Here is a 23,049-nt window from a genome sequence, read left to right as displayed (position 1 = left end):
TGGTCCTGAAGCCCTTCTCTGTTATCTGGATGTTTGAGTATTCTGATTCTCTCCTGGCTGGTCTTCCTTGAAGCCTCTGCAAACTTGAACTCCTTCAAATCTCAACTGCCCATGTCCTCTTCATCCATTACCTCAGCTTATTGATCAAAATTAGCTCTCCCTCAGCCTTTGTTGACACATTTTAAAATGCTTTTTTAAAAACCTATCTTTGACTAAAACTTTGGTCACCACCGCTAATATCTTTGAGCGGCTTGGTGTTGAATTTTGTTTGATAGTACTCTGAAGCCCTTAGGTATATTTACCATATCAAAGGAAATATCAAAACATAGGAATCACATATTCTATTTTTGAATTCTGAATAAACTTTAGATCTGCACAAAGAAATATTTTTACTGTTAATAAACCAGCCCAAACTCATGTTTGTGAGGCTATTTCCCCAACATTTCATATGGTATTGCTCATCGATATGATTTATAAATCAGGAACAGGAATGATATTCAGCCCTCCTAGGCCTTTGCTGCTATTGAGTGGATTATAACTGATCTAAACCTTAAGTCTTTCTTCTTAGCTGTTTCTTTAACCCTCACCTACATTGCCATCAACAATAAGTCAATTTGAGGTTTGAAGTTGTTCAATTACTGAGCCTAAACAGCACTTCTTAGGGGTGGAGTGAAGGGTTCTAGTTTCCCACCATCTTCATTTAAAGTGTTTCCTATCCACAATTTAAGTGGTTTTCAATCATTTCCTCATGTTTTGGATTCTCCTAGAGTTTTTAAAATCAATTTAAGCACTAAGCAAGACCATCACTTAACTTATAAGACTAGATTGTAAGATTAGCCTTTTTAGCTGTAGCATAATTATGGGAATTTGTGATAAGCTGCTCCTCAAGCTAATATACCCCTCCTTATGGAAAGTACTTAGGACTGGGCACTGCTCCAAAAGCCTAAACTGAGCTTTATTTAACTGTACCATCCCTTTCACTTCTTTGTATTTTGACTTTTGAGAAAAAGGCCATTAGCTTTTTAAATTGCATTTTCTTCTGATCGACTAGCTTTTAGTCAATTCTGTTAGATTACTGAACTTGATTTTAGAGCAGGGGAGCATGACCTGTGGGAATCCCTGGTAATTAAAATGATTTTTTTTCAGGATTACACAATAAAATGTTATTTGTAATTTCAAATAACTTGTTTTATGAAACGATGTAAATGGATGGCCTTGCTCCATTAGATTCTTGCAAAAGAATCCAGTCTGAGCATATTTGTTTTTTTTATCTTAAAGCATCATCATTAAGAACCACAATAGTGGAGGAACTCCAAAACAATGTGCTACAATATTCTGCAGAAAGTGCATCAGAATCAGGTTTACATTTCCTATGCAGGTTGCTCAGATTCCTGACTTTTCCAAAAGAACAAGCTGATGTAATAATTGCAAAAGCTCATTTGATCAGGATGCAAGTAAGGTAAGATCATTTTAAATATTAGGCTATCTCCATTGGCTGAGAATCTGAGCACATTTAAGTTTGTTTCAAAATATGCTAATTTGTCAAATTAAATTAGTGCCCTGATCCTGAACTATTGGGAGCAGCCAGATAACAATGATCTTGCCTTGATTATACAATTAATGGATAGCGGGTGTGCTCATATCCAGTTAAGGATGGCATGCAGACTCAAAATTAGTGACTGAATAGGAGATCCTGCAGAGCAGGGAGAACAAATGCTTTGTTGCTGGTAATGAAGATAAAGGATACTTTAATCTTGAGATATACTCTCAATGCATTTAAATATTTGAACTAATAAGAAGCCTCAGCTGCTGGGTTAACACTGAAGAGGAAATACCTCAAGATGAACTGCAGCCAGAGGGGTGGTGATTGTGACTTGGCATCTTGAAGTACTGGTCGTTTCCACTTCTGCTGAGAGGCTGCCGGTAAACAGTGTAGCACTGTGCTCCTGCTAGACTTTGTTTCTACATTAAGGTAAAAATTATATCCTTGATGACTAGAACATGCAGTTACAAGATGACGTCCATTCACTATAAAATAGTACTCATTGCAAAGCCATCCATACATGTGATGAGTTCAATTTTCTTTTTTTTTGTCTTTGTAATGATTCTAGTCGCACACCATCGTAAATAATGTGCCCAAGGACCTCTTTTAGGTTTGCCGTTTAACTTCCAGGTAAAGAGTGGGTCTTACCATTGGGGCACTCTGCACCTGATTCATGCTATGGCCAATGTTCTTGCGACCAACTTAATTAGACTGGATTTTATATCGAAGAGTAGAGTAAGGTAAAAGAAAAATATAGTAATATGGAAAATCAGGGTCAGAGAATGGCAGGAAGGACTCGAGGGAAACAGATACAGTAATAGACCAACCATTAAGACTAGATATTACAAAGACAATTAAATGACAAAACTAAAGGATCTGTATCTGAATGTGCTTAGCATTTATAACCTGGTAAATTGATAGTGTATATTGTAATGAACTGTTTGTTTATTTATTTCAGATATTATTTCAGGATAACTAGGATTGGATCATTATGTTGAGAAGCATTAAAAAAAAATAACAAGCTAGGTAAAAGTGGAGTCATAACACTGTTATTCAAGGATGACATTAGTTCAATGGTTGGAAATTATCTTACTTTGGAGATTAGGATGTAAAATTGATTTGAATGGTGAGAAACAGCAGGGGAGTGTGGTCGACAGGACCCCAAAAGGTACCACAATGTGAGACAAAATATACACAAAGAAATATTGGGTATTTTGATAAAGATGCAGCAAGATTCATAGATGAATTTACTCTACATATAAATTGGAAAATTTAGATTGGCAGTAGTAGCATGGATGAGGGGTTCACTGGAGGCATTTTGAGGGAATTTTCTTAGCGCAGCAAGTTTTGGAATCAACCAAAGAGCAGGCCATATTAGACTTGACGTTGTGTAATGTGACAGCATTCATTGACAATCTGAGTTAAGGCACCTGTAGGTAGCAGAGAGCATAGTGATTGAATTTTGCATCCAGTTTGAAAGGAAAGAAGAGTGGGTCTAAGGTTGGTGTTTCAAAACTAAATAAGTAAAACTCTGAGCCAACTAAATTGAACTAACATACTAAGCTAGGGGATAGAACAACAAAAACACAGTGGCAGACATTTGAGAGATATTTCAAAATTCTCTTAAGGGAGGGCCCACCATCTGAGGTTAACTAGAGAAGTTACTGAAAGTAGTTAACTTAAGGAAAAAGCACATGGCTATTCAGAGATGAGTGACAGGCTCTGATGATTGGTCAGAATATAAAGAATGGTAGAAAATGACTGAAAGGCAGGAAGAAATTCAAGTATCAGCGAAAGCTGGCTAGAAATGTAAAACTGATAGCAAGAGTTTCTTCCAGGTTCTTAAACAAGGAAAAGAGTAAGTAATAAGAGTTTGGCAAGTATGTGATGAAGTGCACATTAGGAAGTTGCAGATGAATACAGATAGGATGAGTGAGCAGAAAAAAAATCTGGCAATGCATAATGTGGGAAAATATGAAGTTATTCCCTTTGGTAGGAGGAATATAAACAGCAGAGTATTATTGAAGTGAAAATCAACTTCAGAATTCCAAGTGCAGAGGGATTTTGGTGTTTTGGTACAGGAATCGGGGGAAAAGAAAATTGTGTAGGTACAGCACACGATCAAAAAGGCTACTGAGCTGCTTTATCACAGGAAGAATTTAAACGTAAAAGTAAAGATGTTTTATTTCAGTTTGACATCTCCAGTAGTGTACAATTTAAGTAATCATACTTAAGAATGTAAATGTGTTGGAGGCATTTAAGTACTAACTTGATACCTGGAATGAGCAAGTCCTGTTAGGAAGATAGGTTGGATAGACTGAGCGTGTTTCCACTGGAGTTTGGAAGAGTAATAGGTAACTTGATTAAAGTGTACAAAATGAATGGTCTTAACAAACTAGGCATGGAAAAAATGTTTCATCTGGTTCAGTCCAAATCTAGGGGACACTAATTTAAGTATTTTTTTTAATTAAGCTGTTCAGCTATGCTGTAACAAACCTCTGGAGCAAGTGGGACTAAAATATGGGCATCTTGGTTCAGATGTAGGGAAACTACCATTGCACCACAAGAGCCCTCCTACTTTTGATGTCTCTGTGCCCACGGGCTTAATGTTAAATAGTTTTAAAATTAGGGTTTGCCCTTTTAGAGACAGAAATGAGGAGACAGTGTTTTCCTGAGTGTTGCGGGCTTTGGAACTATTTACCTCAGGAGGTGGAGTATTTGGTGGATAAATTCTTGTTAGGCATGGGAATCGAGGGTTAGCAAGGTATATGGGAATTTGAAATTTGAAACACAAGCAGTCAGCCATGATCTTATTAAATAGCAGGCTCAAAGGACCAAATGCTGGAAATGTGTTGCTGGAAAAGCGCAGCAGGTCAGGCAGCATCCAGGGAACAGGAGAATCGACGTTTCGGGCATAAGCCCCTCTTCCATTTCCAGCTCTGATCTCCAGCATCTGCAGACCTCACTTTCTCCTCAAAGGACCAAATGGCCTACTTCCACTTCTATTATCGGATATACATTTGTCATGTCTTTTCATTGAACATTCTCAATACCTGTGTTTGCCATGACTCTAATCTTGTTCTTAACAAGACAAATTGTGTACCCCAATTCTGTCAATCTTTTTAATGTACTTTGGAAATATTTTGTGATGTCCTCATCCTCACTTCGAGCATCTACAATGTGACCAGATATCCCCCTGAAGATTTCAAATGGGTTGCTGGACACTTCAGTAAAATAAAAGTGGTTTTAAGTCAGTAAAGTGTTAGAAAACAATGTAAGAGGCTTCATTCTGCATAAACAAAATAAATTAAATCAGATAAGCAGCAACTTCTACAAATCTATTCAGCTACACAACTAGTATCAAATAAATGTTATATTTTTGTTCTATAGCCTCTTCAGGCATGACAGCAGGACCTTTACAATACCACAGTATTGCTTGCACATTCCTTTGTTAATTGTACAGCTTGGCATGCAGAAACACAGTCTGAGAACGTTTAGAAATATAATTATTTATCAATCGTGTCTGTATCGGTTGGAACAATCTAAAACTCACTCCATTCTGACTTCATTTATATTGTGTTGTGTCATCCGATGTAACAATGTTAATTTTACCTGATAAAATTATGGAAATTGCTCCTGGATAATCGAAGTTTAATTCTGTAAAAATACCTCAACTATTTCAAATCATTTAAATTGCTCTGAGTTAAATATACTTTAGAATTGATTTTTCAGTTATTTTGTTGCAGAGATCTGGATGAAATCAAAGAAGAGAAAGGAATTTATGTACTTGTGAATTTACTTCAGGGTAAGAACAAATCTCTATCTGTTTTTACTAATAAAGAATTCTAGTCATCTAATTCACAATCTTGTACAGTGTTATAATTTAAATTCTCCAGATTGTTGAAGCCATTCCTCATTGCTCTTAACTCTGTCTGGTTTTAGGTGTGACTAGTGCAGAACTGCAGGAAAGCACATGTGTTGCACTTGGAATTCTAAGTGAAAACACCGACCTGCGCATTCCTATAATTGATGCCAATGCATTGAAGTACTTTTACCAATTATTGAAAATGCCAATTGAAACTAATGTGTGGGAAGCTATTCTTGGAGCTTTAGATGCACTTCTTTGCTCTAGCAGGTATAAAAGAGTGGTTTAATAGTATCTTCCTTTATAGAATAGTAGCTTCAATAGAAGAAAATTCTCTGAATCTTAATGTTTAGGAGGTTTGTGTTCAGATTAGAAGGAAGTAATCGATGAATTACCATTCTTTTCTTCCAATCTGTGAAGAAATTCTGAAATTAAGTAGAGAGATGTAAGTCATCCAAAAATGCATTTCCTTGAGTGCATTTTAAATTTGCCTACCCTGCCTAAATATCTGCCTAAACACCTTTCTTAAATCCCTCCCAATTAATCTTCCTCATTTTCTTTCTTTCCCTTGTCTTTTTCCTTAGCTCTGATTCCATTATCTTTCTCCATCTTTTCTCTGTTCCAGTTCCCTTTTCTCCCTCTTCTGTCTTCTGCTAATGAGATTTAAAGGGATTAGTATGTATTATATATTAAAAATATATATTACTAATATATTAGTATGTATTATGTATTAGTATGTTTTATATATTAAACTTGCTTTATTTCCATTAGGCCAGTTAGTTTACTGAGTTAGAACTTGCAATTTTTCTGCAGTATTAAGTTTCAATGATTTTTGTTTTGGTCCCCTGTCTATCTATATTCCTGACTTTGCTCTTTCTGTGAAACCAATTGGTGAAGTTCCATGAGCACTGATTATAATAAACTCCCCTGCCCCAACTCCAAATCTTACCATCATTTCTCTTGAGTGATGCTGTTCATTTCTGAGCCTTTATAGTAAGGTTTAGCAGACTTGATTCTCAGTCCTTGATGTCAGCAAATTTGCAGTACCATTTGAAGTTGCTTTTATAATATCTAGTCTGGATGGCACATATGCAAGACATTTGAATCCATTGCCTAATGGAACTCCCAAGAAGTAGATGATTTCCCCATTTCATAAAAGAGTTGATCAAGTCTTGAAGGTACTGAAAATACATAGTACAATGTGGGACTGGACAGGTTATAGCACAGAGCTTTAACTTGTGTCACCTCAGCATAAACAGTAGAACAATGGCATGAAAGTCGCTCACCAGCTCATTCAGGCAATCACTTTAGCAGGTGTCATCACACAATGCCAGGTTATAGTCCAACAGGTTTACTTAGAAACACTAGCTTTTGGAGCACTGTTTCTTCTTCAGATGGTTGTGATACGTATATCGACGTATCATTGTATCACTGTAATCTTTTGCTATAAACTCTGTGTCTTGTGATTCTGCTTCACAACCACCTGAAGAAGAACAGTGTTTTAAAAGCTCGTGCTTCCAAATAAACCTGTTGGACTATAACCTGGTGTGGTGTGATTTTTAACTTTGTCCACCCCGGTTCTCCAAATCACGGCTGCCATCTACAAAGTTTGCCTATTTTATTTTTCAAGCCTTGAAGTGAAAAGTAAAAATCTATACCATGGAGTAAACCCAGTATGGAAAAGAGAGACTGGGATTGCAGAACATGGATTGCTTTGCATCAAGGAATAATTGAGTTTGGTGTCATTAGATCTTTTTAAAGAAAGATTGGTTAAATGTTTGCAGCAAAGGTAAACACAAAGCTGTCAGCAGAGAGCATGACACTGATTAGTATTTACTAGTGACTATAATAATAAAAAAACAAGAACATATTGGGGTCTGTATGTATGATAGCTATTATTGTTTCTATAGTTTAAAATCCATGGTCTTTTGGTTGCCCTCTTCTCAATAACTTTACTTCAGACAGTTTCATGATTGATGATGTTTTGGAAGTCAAAATCAACATGACAATTTTGAGAATAAAGTAAGTCCTCAAAGTTGTCTTCCTGAAAATAAAAATTCTAAATAACACAGCCTTTGATGAATGATCGGTTTGTATTCGAACATTGCACCCTATGTTAAAACAAGATAAGACTCCTTTGGACATTTCTTAGCTGGAAAAGCAAATGTGTAAGTTGAAATACTGTACCATACATGTACAGCATTGTCCATTCTTAGCTGAAATATTTTATTAAATTTGATAAGCCACTAAGTATTGAGGAAATACTGTATAAATTGAAGGAAGAATAGTGCAAGGTTGTGGGAAGAGGGGAAGGGATTACACCTAGTTGGATAGCTATTCCAAAAAGCAAGCTCAGGCATAAATAAGCTGAATGGCTTCCTTCTGTACTGTGTTATTTGATTAGCTTACGATGAACAGCTGCAGAGAAGCCCTTAAGTCTGGTCCTCTGACTCTTTCCTTAAACTTCACAGACTCTCTCTGCCATGTTTTCTTCTCCGGTTCAGAAATCATATTACCCAAGGGAGGCAAGTTAAATGCATTTTCCATAGAAATATTTTGGCAACATTACAATCTTTGAGCACTGCATTATGTTTTTATATTTATTCCCACATTGTATTTAGTTGCCTCAATGATTTTCTACCCAAATATTCTTCAACTTTAAAGAAAACATTAAATCCTATTTCATGCACAAGTCCTTCAGAGTGGGTTCCAACATTGAAATTCGCAGAATCATGTCAATCAGATTTTTGTTCATTTACTCAAAGTAGATCTTGGATGAAGCTGAATTTGGTCAGCAAGATGAGGTAAAAACAAAAGTTGCAACACAAAATCATAAAAACAGACCCAAAGAATAAACAATTTTTAAAACAAATCTGCATTAGGAAGCAAAGTAATGTGGGGATTTACTGTAGTTTTTAACACAATACTGCAACTTTTCCAGAGTTTGTGAAGAAATTGAACAGCAAGAGATTATATGTCACCCTTGTGCGAAGATTGAACAATCTTCAAAGGATAAGGTAAAATTAGATGTTAATTTAATTTTGTGTGAAACAGTTATAGAGGCAATGAAAATATACCAATTATTGTCAGATCATACATGAGTTTTACAAAACACTTGTAAAGCTGCATGCCATCTGGTAGTTTCTGGCATTCACCATCTAAATTGATAGCGCAAACAAATCGCAGCAGAAAAAAATCTAGGTAAGTTGCGTGTGACAACTTACTTGAAGGGAAATCCCAAGGTACAAGTTACTTAATAGTGCTGCAGTACATTTTGCTAATAAGAAAGGTACTTTGGAGAGTCAAAAATACCGTGAATAGGAATTTTAGTTGAATATCTTTTATTTATTCTCATAAAGCCTCTTTTGTTTCGTCTCTTGTATAATCTCTGAATGCAGTACTTTTTTTATTAGACTGGTTAACAGGACAATTTCTTTCTCTTTTAGTCACAATATTTAGGACAGTGTACATACTAAAGCCCATCTTACATGCTACCAATCTTTTTCTCAAATAAAGTCTCGTAAGCGGTTCATGATTGGCCAAATATGACTTATTTCCTCCTCGTGAGGAATCACATCCTTGCTTGTCTCTGCAGTAACTTTATCTTGGGGTGATTTGAAGCTCAAAGTTTAGAGAATCATAGATGCGAACCAGCGGTCCACTAATGATGCTGCTAGTGTGTTGAGTGGTCTTTACCAAGTTATCTTGAGGTAGCATTTAGGTAACAATGGTTAGGTAGAATGATGGTGGAAGTTGGTAATGAGCAATCTAAAGTAAGATTAATCAAGTGGCAGGGAGTAACAATATGGCAAGAACTGAGTTGGGCCAGATAGACTGAAACCACAAGTGTGGGGAAAACAGAGCAATGGGCTAACTTCAAAGCAGAGATGGTTCAGACGAGGTAGGGCAAACAAGTCCAGACTTCCCTGGAGGACAGGACAAATAGAAATTATAGAAAAATAATGTCTTTGTGACAGGTGTCAAAGAGAAAATACAGTTAAGAATCAAGCTGAATACAGAAGAGAGGGGAGAAAGTGAGGTCTGCAGATGCTGGAGATCAGAGCTGAAAATGTGTTGCTGGAAAAGCGCAGCAGGTCAGGCAGCATCCAGGGAACAGGAGAATCGACGCTTCGGGCATAAGCCCTTCTTCAGGAAGAAGGGCTTATGCCCGAAACGTCGATTCTCCTGTTCCCTGGATGCTGCCTGACCTGCTGCGCTTTTCCAGCAACACATTTTCAGCTACAGAAGAGAGGGGGAAAGCAAATAAGAAAACAAAGGGGGTTCTCTAAAAAGACTGATATCTTACATCCAGGGAAATCCAAAAGTCTTGCAGAGGCACATAACTAATAAAAGGGTGGTGAAAGGAGGATCAGGTCAATTCTGTACCAGAAAAGAGGATTTACATATGATGACCGGAGGCATGGACAAGGGGAGCAAATGAATACTCTGCTTCTATCATTACCTATTAGCCAGATGCTGCCCAGTCTATAGTGACAGCGAAGGAAACTCTGTTACTAGAAAGGTTTAAAATTGACAATGGGGAGGTATTAGACAAGCTGTCAATACTTAAAAGATGATAATGCACCAAATCTGGTTATACGGAAGGATATTAGAATCATAGGGTCATAGAGAAGTACATCATGGAAGCAGACCATTTGGTCCAACTCACCCATGCCAACCAAATATCCTAAATAAATTTGTTCGTGTTTGCCAGCATTTGGTCTGTATCCCTCTCAAACCTTCCTATTCATTTTCCCATCCAGGTGCCTTTTAAATGTTGTAATTGTACCAAACACCACTACTTCCTCTGGTAGTTCAGATCATTCTATACATGCACCACCCTCTGCATGGAAGTGAGAGTGGAAATTTGATGAAACACTGAGAATCTTTCAATCATCCCACGACTCTGAGATGGTGTTGGAGGAATGGAGAATTGCAGATGTTACGCCACTATTCAAAAAAGTTTGTAAACATAAATCCAGCAATAACAGTCAGTTTAATTGAGGAAATTTGTAAAAACAGTCATTTAGGATCGAATTAATAGTTACATGAAAAAATAGTGGTTAATTCAAGACAATCAGCATTGATTAGTAGGAAAAAAAACACTTCTAACAAACTTGGAGGAAGCTTTTAAGAGGTTGCAGAGAGTGTTGATGAAGGCAATGCTTTTGATGTGTCTGTGAACATCCCATAAGGTGTTCAATACAATGCTAAACAGTAGACTGTGAGAAAAGCTGGAGCTAATGGAACAAAAGGGACAGTAGCAACACAGATGCAAAATTTGGCTGAGGGAAAGGAAACAGTAGTGGTTAATGGGTATTTTCTAGGCTGGGGGAGTATTTGTAGTGCTGTTCCACAGGAGTCAATAATGATCTAGAGCTTTGCGTACAGGGATAGTTTCAAAATTTGCAAGCACTAAACACCTGGGTGCATTGTAACCTGTGAGGAGGACAGTTTAGAACTTCAAAATGACATTGATAAATGAGTGGATAGATAGGTGACAAATGAAGTGCAGTGCGAAGTGTGAGGTGACACACTTTGGCAGAGAGAATATGGAGAATCAGTTAGAAACAAAAAGTACTATTCTAAAGAATGTGCACGAGCAGAACAAGCTGGGTGTATGTGTGTCTAAGTCATCAAAAGTGGCAGGATAGGAAAAGAACAGTTATTAAAGCATATTGTATTTTAGGCCTCACAGGGCAGAGAGTACAAGAGCAGAGATTTTATACTGAAATTTATATCGCATTACTAGTCAGACCTCATCTGGAGTATTGTGTAGAGTTCTAGGCATCACATTTTCGGAAGGATGTGAATGAATTGGAGAAAGTACAGAAGCAGTTTACAAGAATAGTTGCATTGATGAGACATGTTAATAATGAAGAAAAATTGACATGTAGGAAGAGAAGTGGGCTGATCAGCCCCATCAAGTCTGCACTGTCATTCAGTGAGATCATGGCTAACCCAATAGGCTCAACACCAGTTTCCTATCTCATGGTTTCCTAAAACCCTTGATTCCCTGAATGAAATCTGTCTATCTCAGGCTTGAATATACTTAATGACTCAGCCTCATCAGCTCTGCAGTAAAGCATTCCAGAGATTTACTACCCTCTAACAGAAAAAATGTCCTCTCATTTCTGCCATACATGGCATAAGGAAATCCTCTGCATCTGGAATCAGCCTAATGAGCTTCTCTGCACTGCCCTCAATTACATTACATCTCACCTTAGATAAGGGGACCAAAGTTATTCACAGTATTCAACGACTAGCCTGCATTTAGTTTTAATGGCTTGTATATTAGCAAGGTCTCCCTATTTTTATACTTCATTCCCTTTACCTACCTTATTATCTGCTGAACTTGGATGTTAATGTTTTGTGTTTCATGACCCCTAAATCTCTCTGCTGTAGCTTTCTGTAGTCTTCCTCAATTTAGATAATAATAGTTCTTCCATTCTTCTTGTATAACTTCACATTTTTATCAACTTATATTCCATCTGCCAGGATTTTGTTCACTTGCCTGACCTGTCTGTATCTTACTGTAGACTCCTTGTGTCATCATTAGTACTTGCCTTCCCACCTACTTCTAATATTGAAGTTAAGCCCATTAATGATAATGTCACGAAAAAATCTTCTGAAGGCATCATAACATTGCCTGTAAATTTCTCCCTGCTGGTGTCAATAAAAGTTGGCAAGGTTTGCTTTTAATCAGAGGCAACCCAGTTTAAATAGGATTAAGTTACTTAGAAGCACCAAACTCTCGATGCATAATTTTGGTCAAATATACTTTTTATTTAGCTCCCAAGGTGTTCCCATTGTATTTTCCTCTCTTTTTTTAGAAAGATGAAGGAATAATTTTCTTTTGTGATGTGCTCCATTCAAAATTGCAGCTTTAATATCAATTCTCCGGCATTCCCAAGGTTTAATTGCTAACAAAACCAAGAACATCTTCATAACTTCTGCCACTAGCCTGGCTTTAGATTATATGTTCCATAAGTAAGCACCATTTCCATGCATATCCATCGTTGTCCCTTATCTGGTATCTCTGAGGGACATCACAGATTCTTTCTGGCTTTGTAATTCTTGCTATTTGGCATATTTCATTAAATTTTCTTGTATTTTGTTTGTGGCCTTTAAGACCTACCAGTCCTACCACTGCTGGTGGTATGCAATTTATTTGTTGATTTTGTCGAACTACACCCTCTATCTTATCTTCTTTTTCTGCAACTGCTACAATGTGACAACCCCTCCTATTAAGAAGGTTCCTTTCAACAATTCATGATCTCTTTCTTGGAGTATCACAGTTCAGACCCTGGTCTGAGCTTACCCTGCGTTTTCTTGCTTTCCACTTTTGTACTTCACAGTTCCAATCCACAGGCCTAACCTCCTATCCCTCATGCTCTACATTCAGCATTTTTTTTCAGAGATCTTCCCTGCTGCACTAATAACATAATCGCATCCCTTTATGATTAGCCCCTTCCAGCAACTTTTTTGACTTTAACACCCACTTTTGGCAGTTGACCTTTGGGACCAACAGCTTTGTTTTGATGATCAGAATTAATCTATCCACCATGAGACAAGCTTTGTTACGTACTTTTCTAATTAACCTTGTGACAATGCTGCCCCTTTAACAAGGTTATTTTGTCCTTGGTGTTTCTTTCAAGAGAGGTCATAAAGGCAGAGGTGCGCAAATATCTGAGCAAGAACCTGGTTTAACGATGAAAGATGAATAGTTAGTTCTCCCAGTTCAGATTTCTTTTTAGTTTATTTAGGTTGTAACAGTCAGAAGCTGCTGCAGTGTAGAAAGGTTCCAAGCTTCAGCAGGTGGTTCCTGACTGACTTTCTCTCTGAAATCTATTTGGAAGTTGTGTCATCCTGCCTGTAAGAACTTGAGTTTGAATTTACCTTTTGCCAAGGGGTGTGTTTATAGGATGTTATGGGAATTGGAATAGCTCCTTAGTTACGTTGCTATATCGAGTTGGTTGGTTTTCAAATAGTTAAATTCTGTTTGCTTTTGTTCATGTTTGAACTATAATGTTTAAATAAATTCTCTTTTTGTTTAAAGAGAAGTAGTATGACTAGCTGCATCACTCCTAGAATATCCAGTCTGGATCTGCCTTGAAAAAGCAATTTATTGATGAATAGAGAGAGATTGAAAGGAAGAGTGGGGAATGTAGTTTGGTTCATGTCCTTGGGACATTCAGAAATGCTTTATAATCAATGAAATATTGGAAATGTTAGAATTCCCTTCTCAATTTCTCAAACTTAACATCTAACAGGAGTACTTTTGAAGTTTAATGACTGTTGCAATATAAGAGCATGTGACAACAACTATGCATAGCAAGATCCCACACATTTCAGTGAAGTGCATAACCAAATTATCTATTTTGGTAGAGTTGGTTGAGGGATACATTTTGACCAGAATATTTGCGGAACTCTCAATATTCTATATTGTGCAATCTTGTATTCCACTTCAGTTTAATGTCTCAATCAAAAGACTTCTTTTCTAATGGATCATCATGTGTTCTCAACTGAATAACAGTGGTTAACATTAAGATCATATGACAAGATAGTATGCTGATGAAAGCTCAAATACTTATCAAATTTGTGTTTTGTTAGGTTTTGGAAAACGTTTTGAAGGTTTTGTGTTACCTCAGTGGAAGACCACAGAGTCTGAATTTAAATGTATTGAGTGGACTTGTTTCAACTATTGACAGGTTTGTAATGTTACAGCGTCTGCAAAAAAATGTGTGTGTATATATATATATGTATGTATGTGTGTGTGTGTATAAAATATATATATTGTTCAATTGTGTGGAGGTGTTGTAGAAGCTGCAAACAAGAAAAAAATGCAAAACGGCTGTTTTTAGTTACACTATGGTAATATGTGTTTAAGTATTTTCTTGATCTAATCTTTGATTGTAGTCTGATCTACATCGGAATGTAACGAAGTGTTTCTTGACCATTTTTAGCCTGTTAGTACACAAAACCAGCAAGACTGCTTTGTATAAAGTAGCAAACAATTTGAAATCTTCACTGGCCATTTTGCAAACTTTACACTGCCCACAATATGCAACCTATTGTGAAGAAAATACAGGTATGGTTTTACCTTGGTTGATAATTTTATAGCATTTCAGTTTGTTATGAAGTAAAAATTGTTCTGCATACTTGAAATATTTTCATGGATGCATTTTTAAAATGAAATATTGAGCCGTAACATTACTTGGCGAGATACAGCATTAATGATGCTAGTTTGATATTTTCTGTCTTTGCTATAAATTTAAAAGCTTTACCTCGAACACTTTTTGTGTATTATTTTGCTGCTTTCCAGGTCCTGCAAGTTGTGATAAGTGCCTATTTTGTATTGCTAAAAATAATTATTCAGTTTCATTTTCAAGCAGTTTCATGTATACTGCAGAATGATCATGCAATAGACAGAGCTAAGTAACTCCACAATCAACGAATCAGCTCAAAGCTTTACAGTCCTACCTCCTCTTAAAAAAATACTCTGAATGAATATCCTCAATGAGAGGTGCCCCCAGTTCATATGTACAGAAGACAAATTGCGCCTTTTGCATTCATGTTCTGGCAGAAGCACCAAACAGATGATCCATTTCACCTTTCTGCTAAGTTCCTGACATAATAGTGCATAGTTGTTGACCAATCCAATTTACTCCATGTGATATCAAGAATGACTGAAGGCACTGGATGCAGCAACAGTTGTGGGCCATGACAGCTTCTGGAAGTAGCACTGAGGAATCTAATTGACTAATCTGGTCAATTACTGCCCTAGTAGTCTATTACTACTCAATCACTTGTTACGTGATGCAAGGTGCTGTGAACAGTGCAAACAAGTGACCCTTGTTCATCAGTTCTCATCAATACTCAGGGGGTCTCATTATAGGTAAAGGAGTTTAATTCTAGGGATTAAATTATAATAATAACATCTTTGAATTACCGTTGACTGGAAACTTAATTGGTTCAACCACATCAATACTGTTAATTTAAGAGCAGATCAGAGGCCAGGAATTGTGCACTGAGTAATTCACTTCCTGAAGCTCCCAAAGCCTTTCCACTATCTATAAGAGCATGTCAGGAGTATGATGCTTGCCTGTATTAGTGCAGCTCCAACGACTCCAAGACGCTCCATACTGTCCAGGACAAAGCAGTTTCCTTGATTTATAGTACTGAAGTATCAACTCTCTCCATCCTCCTCCTCAAAACAAAATCATAGTTCCATAAGATGTTTTAGCTATATCTGTTGGTTTAGTTATTGGGAAAAGGAGGAAACTGTTATTTTGTATTTTGACTATGCTAATTTTTAATTGCAGGCATTATCAATCTTCCTGAAGACAGACAGAATCAATTAACAATGGATCCTAAAAGGTTAGCCATGTTGATAATTAAGTATTCAAAATCTCCAACCTAGTTGTGCAATATAATTTCATTCCTCGAACAAAATTGTAGATTTTGAAATTGATTTTGTACTTTAAATTATCATTGATCATATAATCCTGCAGCTTTCACCCGGAGATCAAGTGGCATCAGAAGGAAGACCGTCTTATGCTAAATGTCAAGTTGCGGAATTTTACAGAACATTCATGTAAATTTGGTCATTGCAGAGTAGTATTCAGGTAAAGTCAATGAGCGTGTGAATCGCTTAAAAAGACAATCATTATCTTTGATTTTTATCTGATGCTTTGCATTCAATTGCAGCGCCTGTGTTGGTACCAAATTATATTTGGCAAACTTGGAACTTAAAGGCAGGATTTTAAAGGAAAAGAGCTCATGTGTAATTAAAAATGAAGAGCCTGTTATAATACTGTTCAAAGAAGAGAAAGGTGAATGGAGCAGTTTGCTGAAATTCAAGGTAATTGTAGTGAAACAAGTTACAGAACTTGGAGCAAAATCTATACCTGCCTACATTTAGTTCTTAGTGTTAACAGCTGCCTTGCTTCAAATAGCGTAACACTGTCTCAACAAAAGAGTTGTTTCAAAATGCAGTTTTTCTGAATGTTGCCATTTCAGAGCTGCTTTTGAATTTGGTTGAATTTTCTATTAATATTTCTGTTCACTTCTTTCAACTTCTATTTTCATTTGGGTAATAAAAATATGAGTCTCTGTTAAAAGGAGGGTGAAACTGTAATTGGTAAAGGAAATGCTTATAGGGTGTTCGAAATGATATAATATACTATGACATATAATGTGGTTATCTCTCAAACATTGATAATAATAATGCCCAGGAACATGTTGACCTCCAATCATGAGTTTCCACTCAAAATGGGTGAAAGCACTCCATGTTCTGCTATGACTTCTGTTGTTAGCAGCAAGGATATGACTAAAGTAAGTGTAAACTGGAGATTGCAGTCTGCTATTTCTTGATGAGAGACATGGGTTGGATTTATATTGATTTGACAGAGGGTTTGAACACTGAATTTAATATTGGAGAGGAGAATGAAGATACATTAAGAGGCAAAAAGTACTTGAGTAAAAAATAATTCACAGATCAAAGGTGGTGGTGTTCCCATGTATCTGCTACCCTTGTCTGTCTTAATGATAGCATTATGAATTTGGAGGATGTTGTCTGAGGAGCTTTGGTCAGTTTCTGCAGTGCATTTTGTAAATGGTACACACTGCAGCTAGAGTGTCTGTGCTGGAGGGAGTGGATACTTGTGGATGTGGTGCCTGTCAAACCAGCTCCTTTGTCCTGGCTGGTGTCAGGTTTCTTGAGTGTGATTGGAGCTGCACTCATCTCTGCAAGTGGGGAGTGTTCCATCACACTCCTGACTTGTGCCTTGTAAACAGTAACTCAGTTAAAAATCACACCACACCAGACAGTCGTCCAACAGATTCATTTGGAAACACTAGCTTTCGAAGGTGGTTGAACTGAGGAAGAAGCAGCACTTCAAAAGCTAGTGTTTCCAAATAAACCTGTTGGACAACAATCTGGTGTCGTGTGATTTTTAACTTTGTCCACCCCAGTCCAAAACTGGCACCTCCACATCAAAAAAAAATGTTAGCAGTTTCTCTGTATATATTCTTCCTGACCTGATTGTTCTCTAGCATTTTCTGCTTACTTCTGTTTTCCAAATGTATTTTCCTCTTGTTCCATATCAATCTTTATTTCGAATCATAGCTCCCATTATAATACTTCAGAAAGAAGTGCTGTTGTACTACATTATTGAAATAGTTTTATTTACAGTCTGACTATGTGCCCATCTTTCATTCCCTACTTGCTGAGCCTTGAGTATGTTGTTTGCAGGAAAGCGCAGAGGACTGTATGTAATGAACACATGGGTTTCCTTTGAAACTGAGAGACTTATGTTTACTGCATAATCACTAATAACCCTTACTGTATGGATCTCAAATGCATTTTTGTTGCAGAATCCAAATGTTACCTTTGATTTCAACTACCTCGAAGAAGTGGCAGATGATGTAACTCTTCCGATTTGGAGGGGTAAGATTGTTTAAGTAAAAGAAAATCTAAGCTGTATCATTGTTCAGACATTGAAATTAACAATATAAATGCCACACTGGTCCTGTTTTAGCATTAATGAAAATAATAATTTTGCTTTTAACCATGATAACCAACATATTTGTCTTTTGCACATAATTTATTGGATATGTTTCTTTCTTCTACATCTTTCCACATCTGTGTGGTCTCTTGAAGCAGGTAATTTAGAGACCCTTTGAGTTGGGAATGACCACATAAGATAAATCTAATTGTTTTTTTCTGAAATCCCTGTTCTAGTTAATAGCCCACATGGAATGTAGCATGGGAAACAATTGGAGTAAACACATGCTACTTGGATTGCAGAACCATTTGAAGTAGTATTTTTCAGGTGTCATTGTGAAATGCTGTTTTAATCTTTTGAACTTGAGGATTGGAAGAGAGCCTCAGTTTTCTGACTATATTACAGCTGGGAGGTATTGACAGACTGTGAATCTTGGGGAAAAATATATATCAAGAACACAAGGGGAAACAAATGTGCAGACAATCAGAATATGCAATTTAGAGCAAACATTTATGCAATATTAAATTTTGGATGGCTTGTGGAACACAAGATCAAACAAAATAAAGCCAGACAAAAAGGAGAGTTTTTCATTTTCATAAATAGAATTGAAGAAAAAAATTGGATGCCTACAAAAACCGAAACTGTTTAAGGAGCCACATGATAGTGTAAAGACAGTGTCTTTTATCTTTCTGTAATTTTAATTGTGGAATAAAATGAGAAAATAATGGTTTTATGCACCAAGAATGGTTGGAGAATTGCTGCATGCTTGAAAGCAAGTAACCTAAAGATCACGGTAAGCACGGTTTATGTTGCTGGTGTTCAAACAAGGATTAAAGTGTAGTTGCAGATGAACTTGAGCCATGAGGCTGTGTACAAATGGAGCTTTGGTATTTGGTACAAGTAGCTGATTGGTTTATAAACAGCAACTGTGTGATTGGTTCTCAGGTAGCTGAAAGCTTGGGGCATTGAGCAAGATACAGAGAGGTTATTAGGTACCTGGAGATCTCTCTGTCCTCTACATTAAAAGCCACTTTAAGCCAGAAGGAAACCATTCCATCTTTCTTTCAGATGTTGAAAGCCCAGACTGTTAATTGATAAATCAGAGACCTGGAGTGAACTGGTCACCCTATGCCACTTGCAAACCAGTGAAAGCCTCTGGAGAAGTCAGATGGAGAAGCAGAATTCTGACCAGTGCAAGAATCCCAGCAATCCTGTGAACAGGAATGACTGAACTGCCTTATCTTTCCCTCCACCTATAACACCAATGTTGTTTTTTTCTGCATGTGTGTTTAAAGGGGAGTTTATAATGGGATTAGAGCTTTAATTAGTAGAATTAATAGATAATTTTTAATCAATCTGAAATAGAGATCGTAATATCACAAAGTTCAATATTAAACAAAGAGCAAAGAGAATTTACAGCCCAGGAACAGGCCCTTTAGCCCTCCAAGCCTGAGCCAATCCAAATGTACTGTCTAAACCTATTGCCCAATTCCTAAGCATCTGTATCCCTCTGCTCCCCACCTCCTCATGTATCTGTCCAGACGCACCTTAAATGAATCTACCGTGCCTGCCTCTACTACCTCTGCTGGCAATGTGTTTCAGGTACCTACCACCCTCTGTGTAAAGTACTTGCCGCTTATATCCTCCTTAAACTTTTCTCCTCTCACCTTTCATTATTGAATCCCTCACCCTGGGAAAAAGCTTATCTCTATCTACCCTATCTATACCCTTCATGATTTTGTAGACCTCAATCAGGTTCCTCCTCCTTTCCCCCCCCCCCCCCAATCATCATCTCCTTTTTTTCTAATGAAAGCAATCCTAACCTACTCAACCTCTCTTCATAGCTAGCACCTTCCATACCAGGCTACACACTAGTAAACCTTCTCTGCACCCTTTTCAAAGCATCCACATCCTTTTGGTAATGTGGCAAGCAGAACTGTACACCGTATTCTAAATATGGCCAAATCAAAGTCTTATAAAATTTTAACATGATGTGCCACCATGACCACCCTGTCTGATAAGGCAAGCATACCATATGCCTTCATGACCACTATCCACCTGTGCAGCCACCTTCGGGTTACAATGGACCTGAACTCCCAGATCTCTCTGCTCATCAACTTTTCCCAAGGTTCTTCCGTTTACAGTATAGTTCACTCGAGAATTAGACTTCCCAAAATGCATCACCTCACATTTGCCTGGATTGACACCATCTGCCACTTCTCTGCCCAACCTCCAGTCTATGTTCTCCTGTATTCTTTGACAGTCCCCTATGTTTTCTGCTACTCCACCAATCTTCGTGTCATCTACAAACTTACTGATCAGACCAACAATGCCGTCTTCCCAATCATTTATGCATATTACAAACAATAGTGGCCCAAGCACTGATCCCTGTGGAACACCACAGGTCACCTTTCTCCATTTTGAGAAACTCCCTTCACTACTACTATTCTGTCTCCTGTTGCCCAACCAGGTCTTTATCCACCTAGCTAGAACACCCTGCATACCATGTGACTTCATTTTCTTCATTAGTTTAACATGGGGAACCTTATCAAACACCTTACTAAAATCCATGTATATGACATCTACAGCCCTTCCTTCATCTATCAACTTGGTCACTTCCTCAAAGAACTCTATTAAGTTGGTAAGGCATGATCTACCCCCACAAAACCATGTTGCCTATCACTGATAAGCCATTATTTTCCAAATATAAATAGATTTTATCCCTCAGTACCTTCTCCAGCAACTTTTCACCACTGACCTTAGACTCACTGGTCTGTAGTTACTGGAATATACCTACTACCCTTCTTGTACAGGAGGACAACATAAGCAAACCTCCAGCACCTCACCTATGTTTAAGGATGATACAAAGATATCTGTCAGGGCCTCAGCTATTTCCTCTCTCGCCTCCCTCAGCAACCTGGGATAGATCCCATCCGGTCCGAGGGATTTGTCCACCTTCATATCCTTTAGCCTACCCAACACATCTTCTCTCCTTATGTCAATGTGATCCAGAGTAAACAAACTTCTATCTCTAATCGCAGCATTCATTACCTCCCATTCCTCAGTGAAAATTAATATAAAGTAATCATTGAAAATCTCACCCATTTTCTTAGGTTCGACACACAACCTTCTTTCCTTATTCTTTAGTGGACCAACCTTTTCTCTGGTTACACTCTTGCTTCTTATATAAGAATAAAAGGCCTTGGGATTAAGTTTGAAAAGGATATAAATCAGTCAATGATTAAGATTCAAGACTGGAAAAAGGCAGATTCTGGGGGTCTCCAAGTTGAACTAGAGCAGGTCAATTGGAAATGCATTTTGTGGATCTAACTGTGGATGAAAAGTGGGAGGACTTCAAATGAATGATTAATAGAGTGCAAGTGAGACATATACCCATGGAAATGAATATGGGATATCCAAAGCTAGAATACCCTGAATGATAAGGATATTAATGAATAAAAAGGACGATTATGATACATATTGAAATAATATTAGCAGTATAAATGAGGAAGTGTATGTCAAATGCAGAAGAGAGGCTATGGTTAGAGTAAGGAAAACTGAGAGGAAATATGAGGAAAGGATGGCAGGCTGTGCTAAAATGAATAGTCAAATGTTCTTCAAACATATTAACAGTAAAAGATTTGTGAAGGATAGAGGAGGGGAAGATAGTGAATGTGAAAATGATGCTGAGTGACTTCAGAGGGACATTCACAAGTTGATTAAATGGGCAGACACCTGGCAGGTGAGTTTCAGTGCAGAGGAATGTGAGGTCTTATACGATGCAACTTCTGATTCAGACCTGTCTGTGGGAAAGGACATAAGCAAGGATTGTGATTTTGACTGGGGCATTGTCTGTAAGGTATGATTCTGCAAGTATGACTAACACAGGCTGTTGCTGGACTGGTTTGTGTGTCTGTTCTTTAAATGTTACACAAGTCTGCAAATGTTGGTCAGGAAGACTTCACAGAGACAGGTTTGTCATTGTCACTTTCGATGCCTAGGTCAGCACTGGTTGGTCCCATCTAGTTCCATTTCTTTCTGGCCTTCCGGGGGTATTTAAGAGCTTCTTACATTGTCTGGACCTGGAATCACAGGCCAGAAGAGCAGATTTCCTTCCCTAAGGCATATTAATGAACCATATTTTATGATAATTATCAATAGTTTCATCATCACTTTTAGTGAAACTAGCTTTAATTCCAGCTTTTATTAATTATATTTAAATTCCACCTCTGCCTTGATGGGATTGAGCCCTTACCCCCACACTGTTAGGTTGGGCTTCTGGATTACTTGTCCAGTGACATTATAATTTGTCTACGCCCGGATAAGCCACCAATGCATCATTGGGTTGGTGCTATCTCATTGAATCCCAATACAAAACGATGTACAACTTTACCTTCTCAGCCTGTACTTTGAAAGTACCTGATATTATGTTAGAGCACATAGATTGAAGAAAATCAAAGGACAGAGCAGTCTCAAATTCACACATTGTTGCCAGTCTCATCCTTGACTACTATCCCACCATTAGTTAAGCTTGAGATATATTGGTACAATTGCAACCAGTTAATGTAAATTGCCTATTGGGATTGTAGTCTTCTATGACAATCAAATTTATAAATAAGTAGTAAGAATCTTAATAGGAAAATTCCCTGCAAAATCAGATTGGACACTGTGTCCTTTTGTTCTTTGATGAATTGTACACAGAGTATCAATGGAATACAGGCTAGTCAGTCCTCCTTCCTGAATACCACTAAATATGAACCATCTTGCAATGACTGCTTAGATGGGAATGGATATTGAAAAAATACCTGGAATGTATCAATGGATCTTTCTGAAGAAGGTAGTATTTGGCTTTGATTCTAGAAATGATCTTTCCTACTTAAACACTGAAGCAGTGTCTAGTGAGAACTAGTGATTTACCGTCCCTCGCTTCTAGTAACCTCAGAATATCTGATGTTCAATATAAAACTGTTCTAATTTAAGATAATGGAAGGGAAACAGATGAGCTTTGGATTACAAGCTCTAGTACTTAGTTAAAATGGTTAAATGGTGAGATGAATAGAAGAAAAATATTTTTATGCCGAGAATGAGAATTGTTTTAGACATACAAATTAATATAAGAATATCATAAATAT

The 23,049-nt window shown here is 37.3% G+C and overlaps 1 protein-coding gene across 1 annotated transcript in view; it reads left to right on the top strand.

Annotated features, from left to right (window-relative positions):
- Positions 1–23,049, top strand: part of tdrd12 (tudor domain containing 12) — a 147,019-nt gene that overhangs the window by 118,345 nt on the left and 5,625 nt on the right. Inside the window, exons 31-40 of the mRNA XM_087996141.1 lie at positions 1,279–1,459; positions 5,290–5,348; positions 5,486–5,678; positions 8,350–8,425; positions 14,022–14,119; positions 14,375–14,499; positions 15,734–15,788; positions 15,923–16,036; positions 16,119–16,272; positions 17,787–17,859. Coding sequence (XP_087852267.1) covers positions 1,279–1,459; positions 5,290–5,348; positions 5,486–5,678; positions 8,350–8,425; positions 14,022–14,119; positions 14,375–14,499; positions 15,734–15,788; positions 15,923–16,036; positions 16,119–16,272; positions 17,787–17,859 — 1,128 coding nt within the window. The remainder of the gene's footprint in view (positions 1–1,278; positions 1,460–5,289; positions 5,349–5,485; positions 5,679–8,349; positions 8,426–14,021; positions 14,120–14,374; positions 14,500–15,733; positions 15,789–15,922; positions 16,037–16,118; positions 16,273–17,786; positions 17,860–23,049) is intronic.

Source organism: Chiloscyllium plagiosum, unplaced genomic scaffold (genome assembly GCF_037043375.1).
Source record: "Chiloscyllium plagiosum isolate Xiang-an unplaced genomic scaffold, Cpla_swu_hap1 HiC_scaffold_17, whole genome shotgun sequence".
NCBI lineage: Eukaryota > Metazoa > Chordata > Chondrichthyes > Orectolobiformes > Hemiscylliidae > Chiloscyllium > Chiloscyllium plagiosum.
The sequence above is the reverse complement of the archived record's forward strand: the minus strand, read 5'-3'. Positions and strand labels throughout refer to the sequence as shown.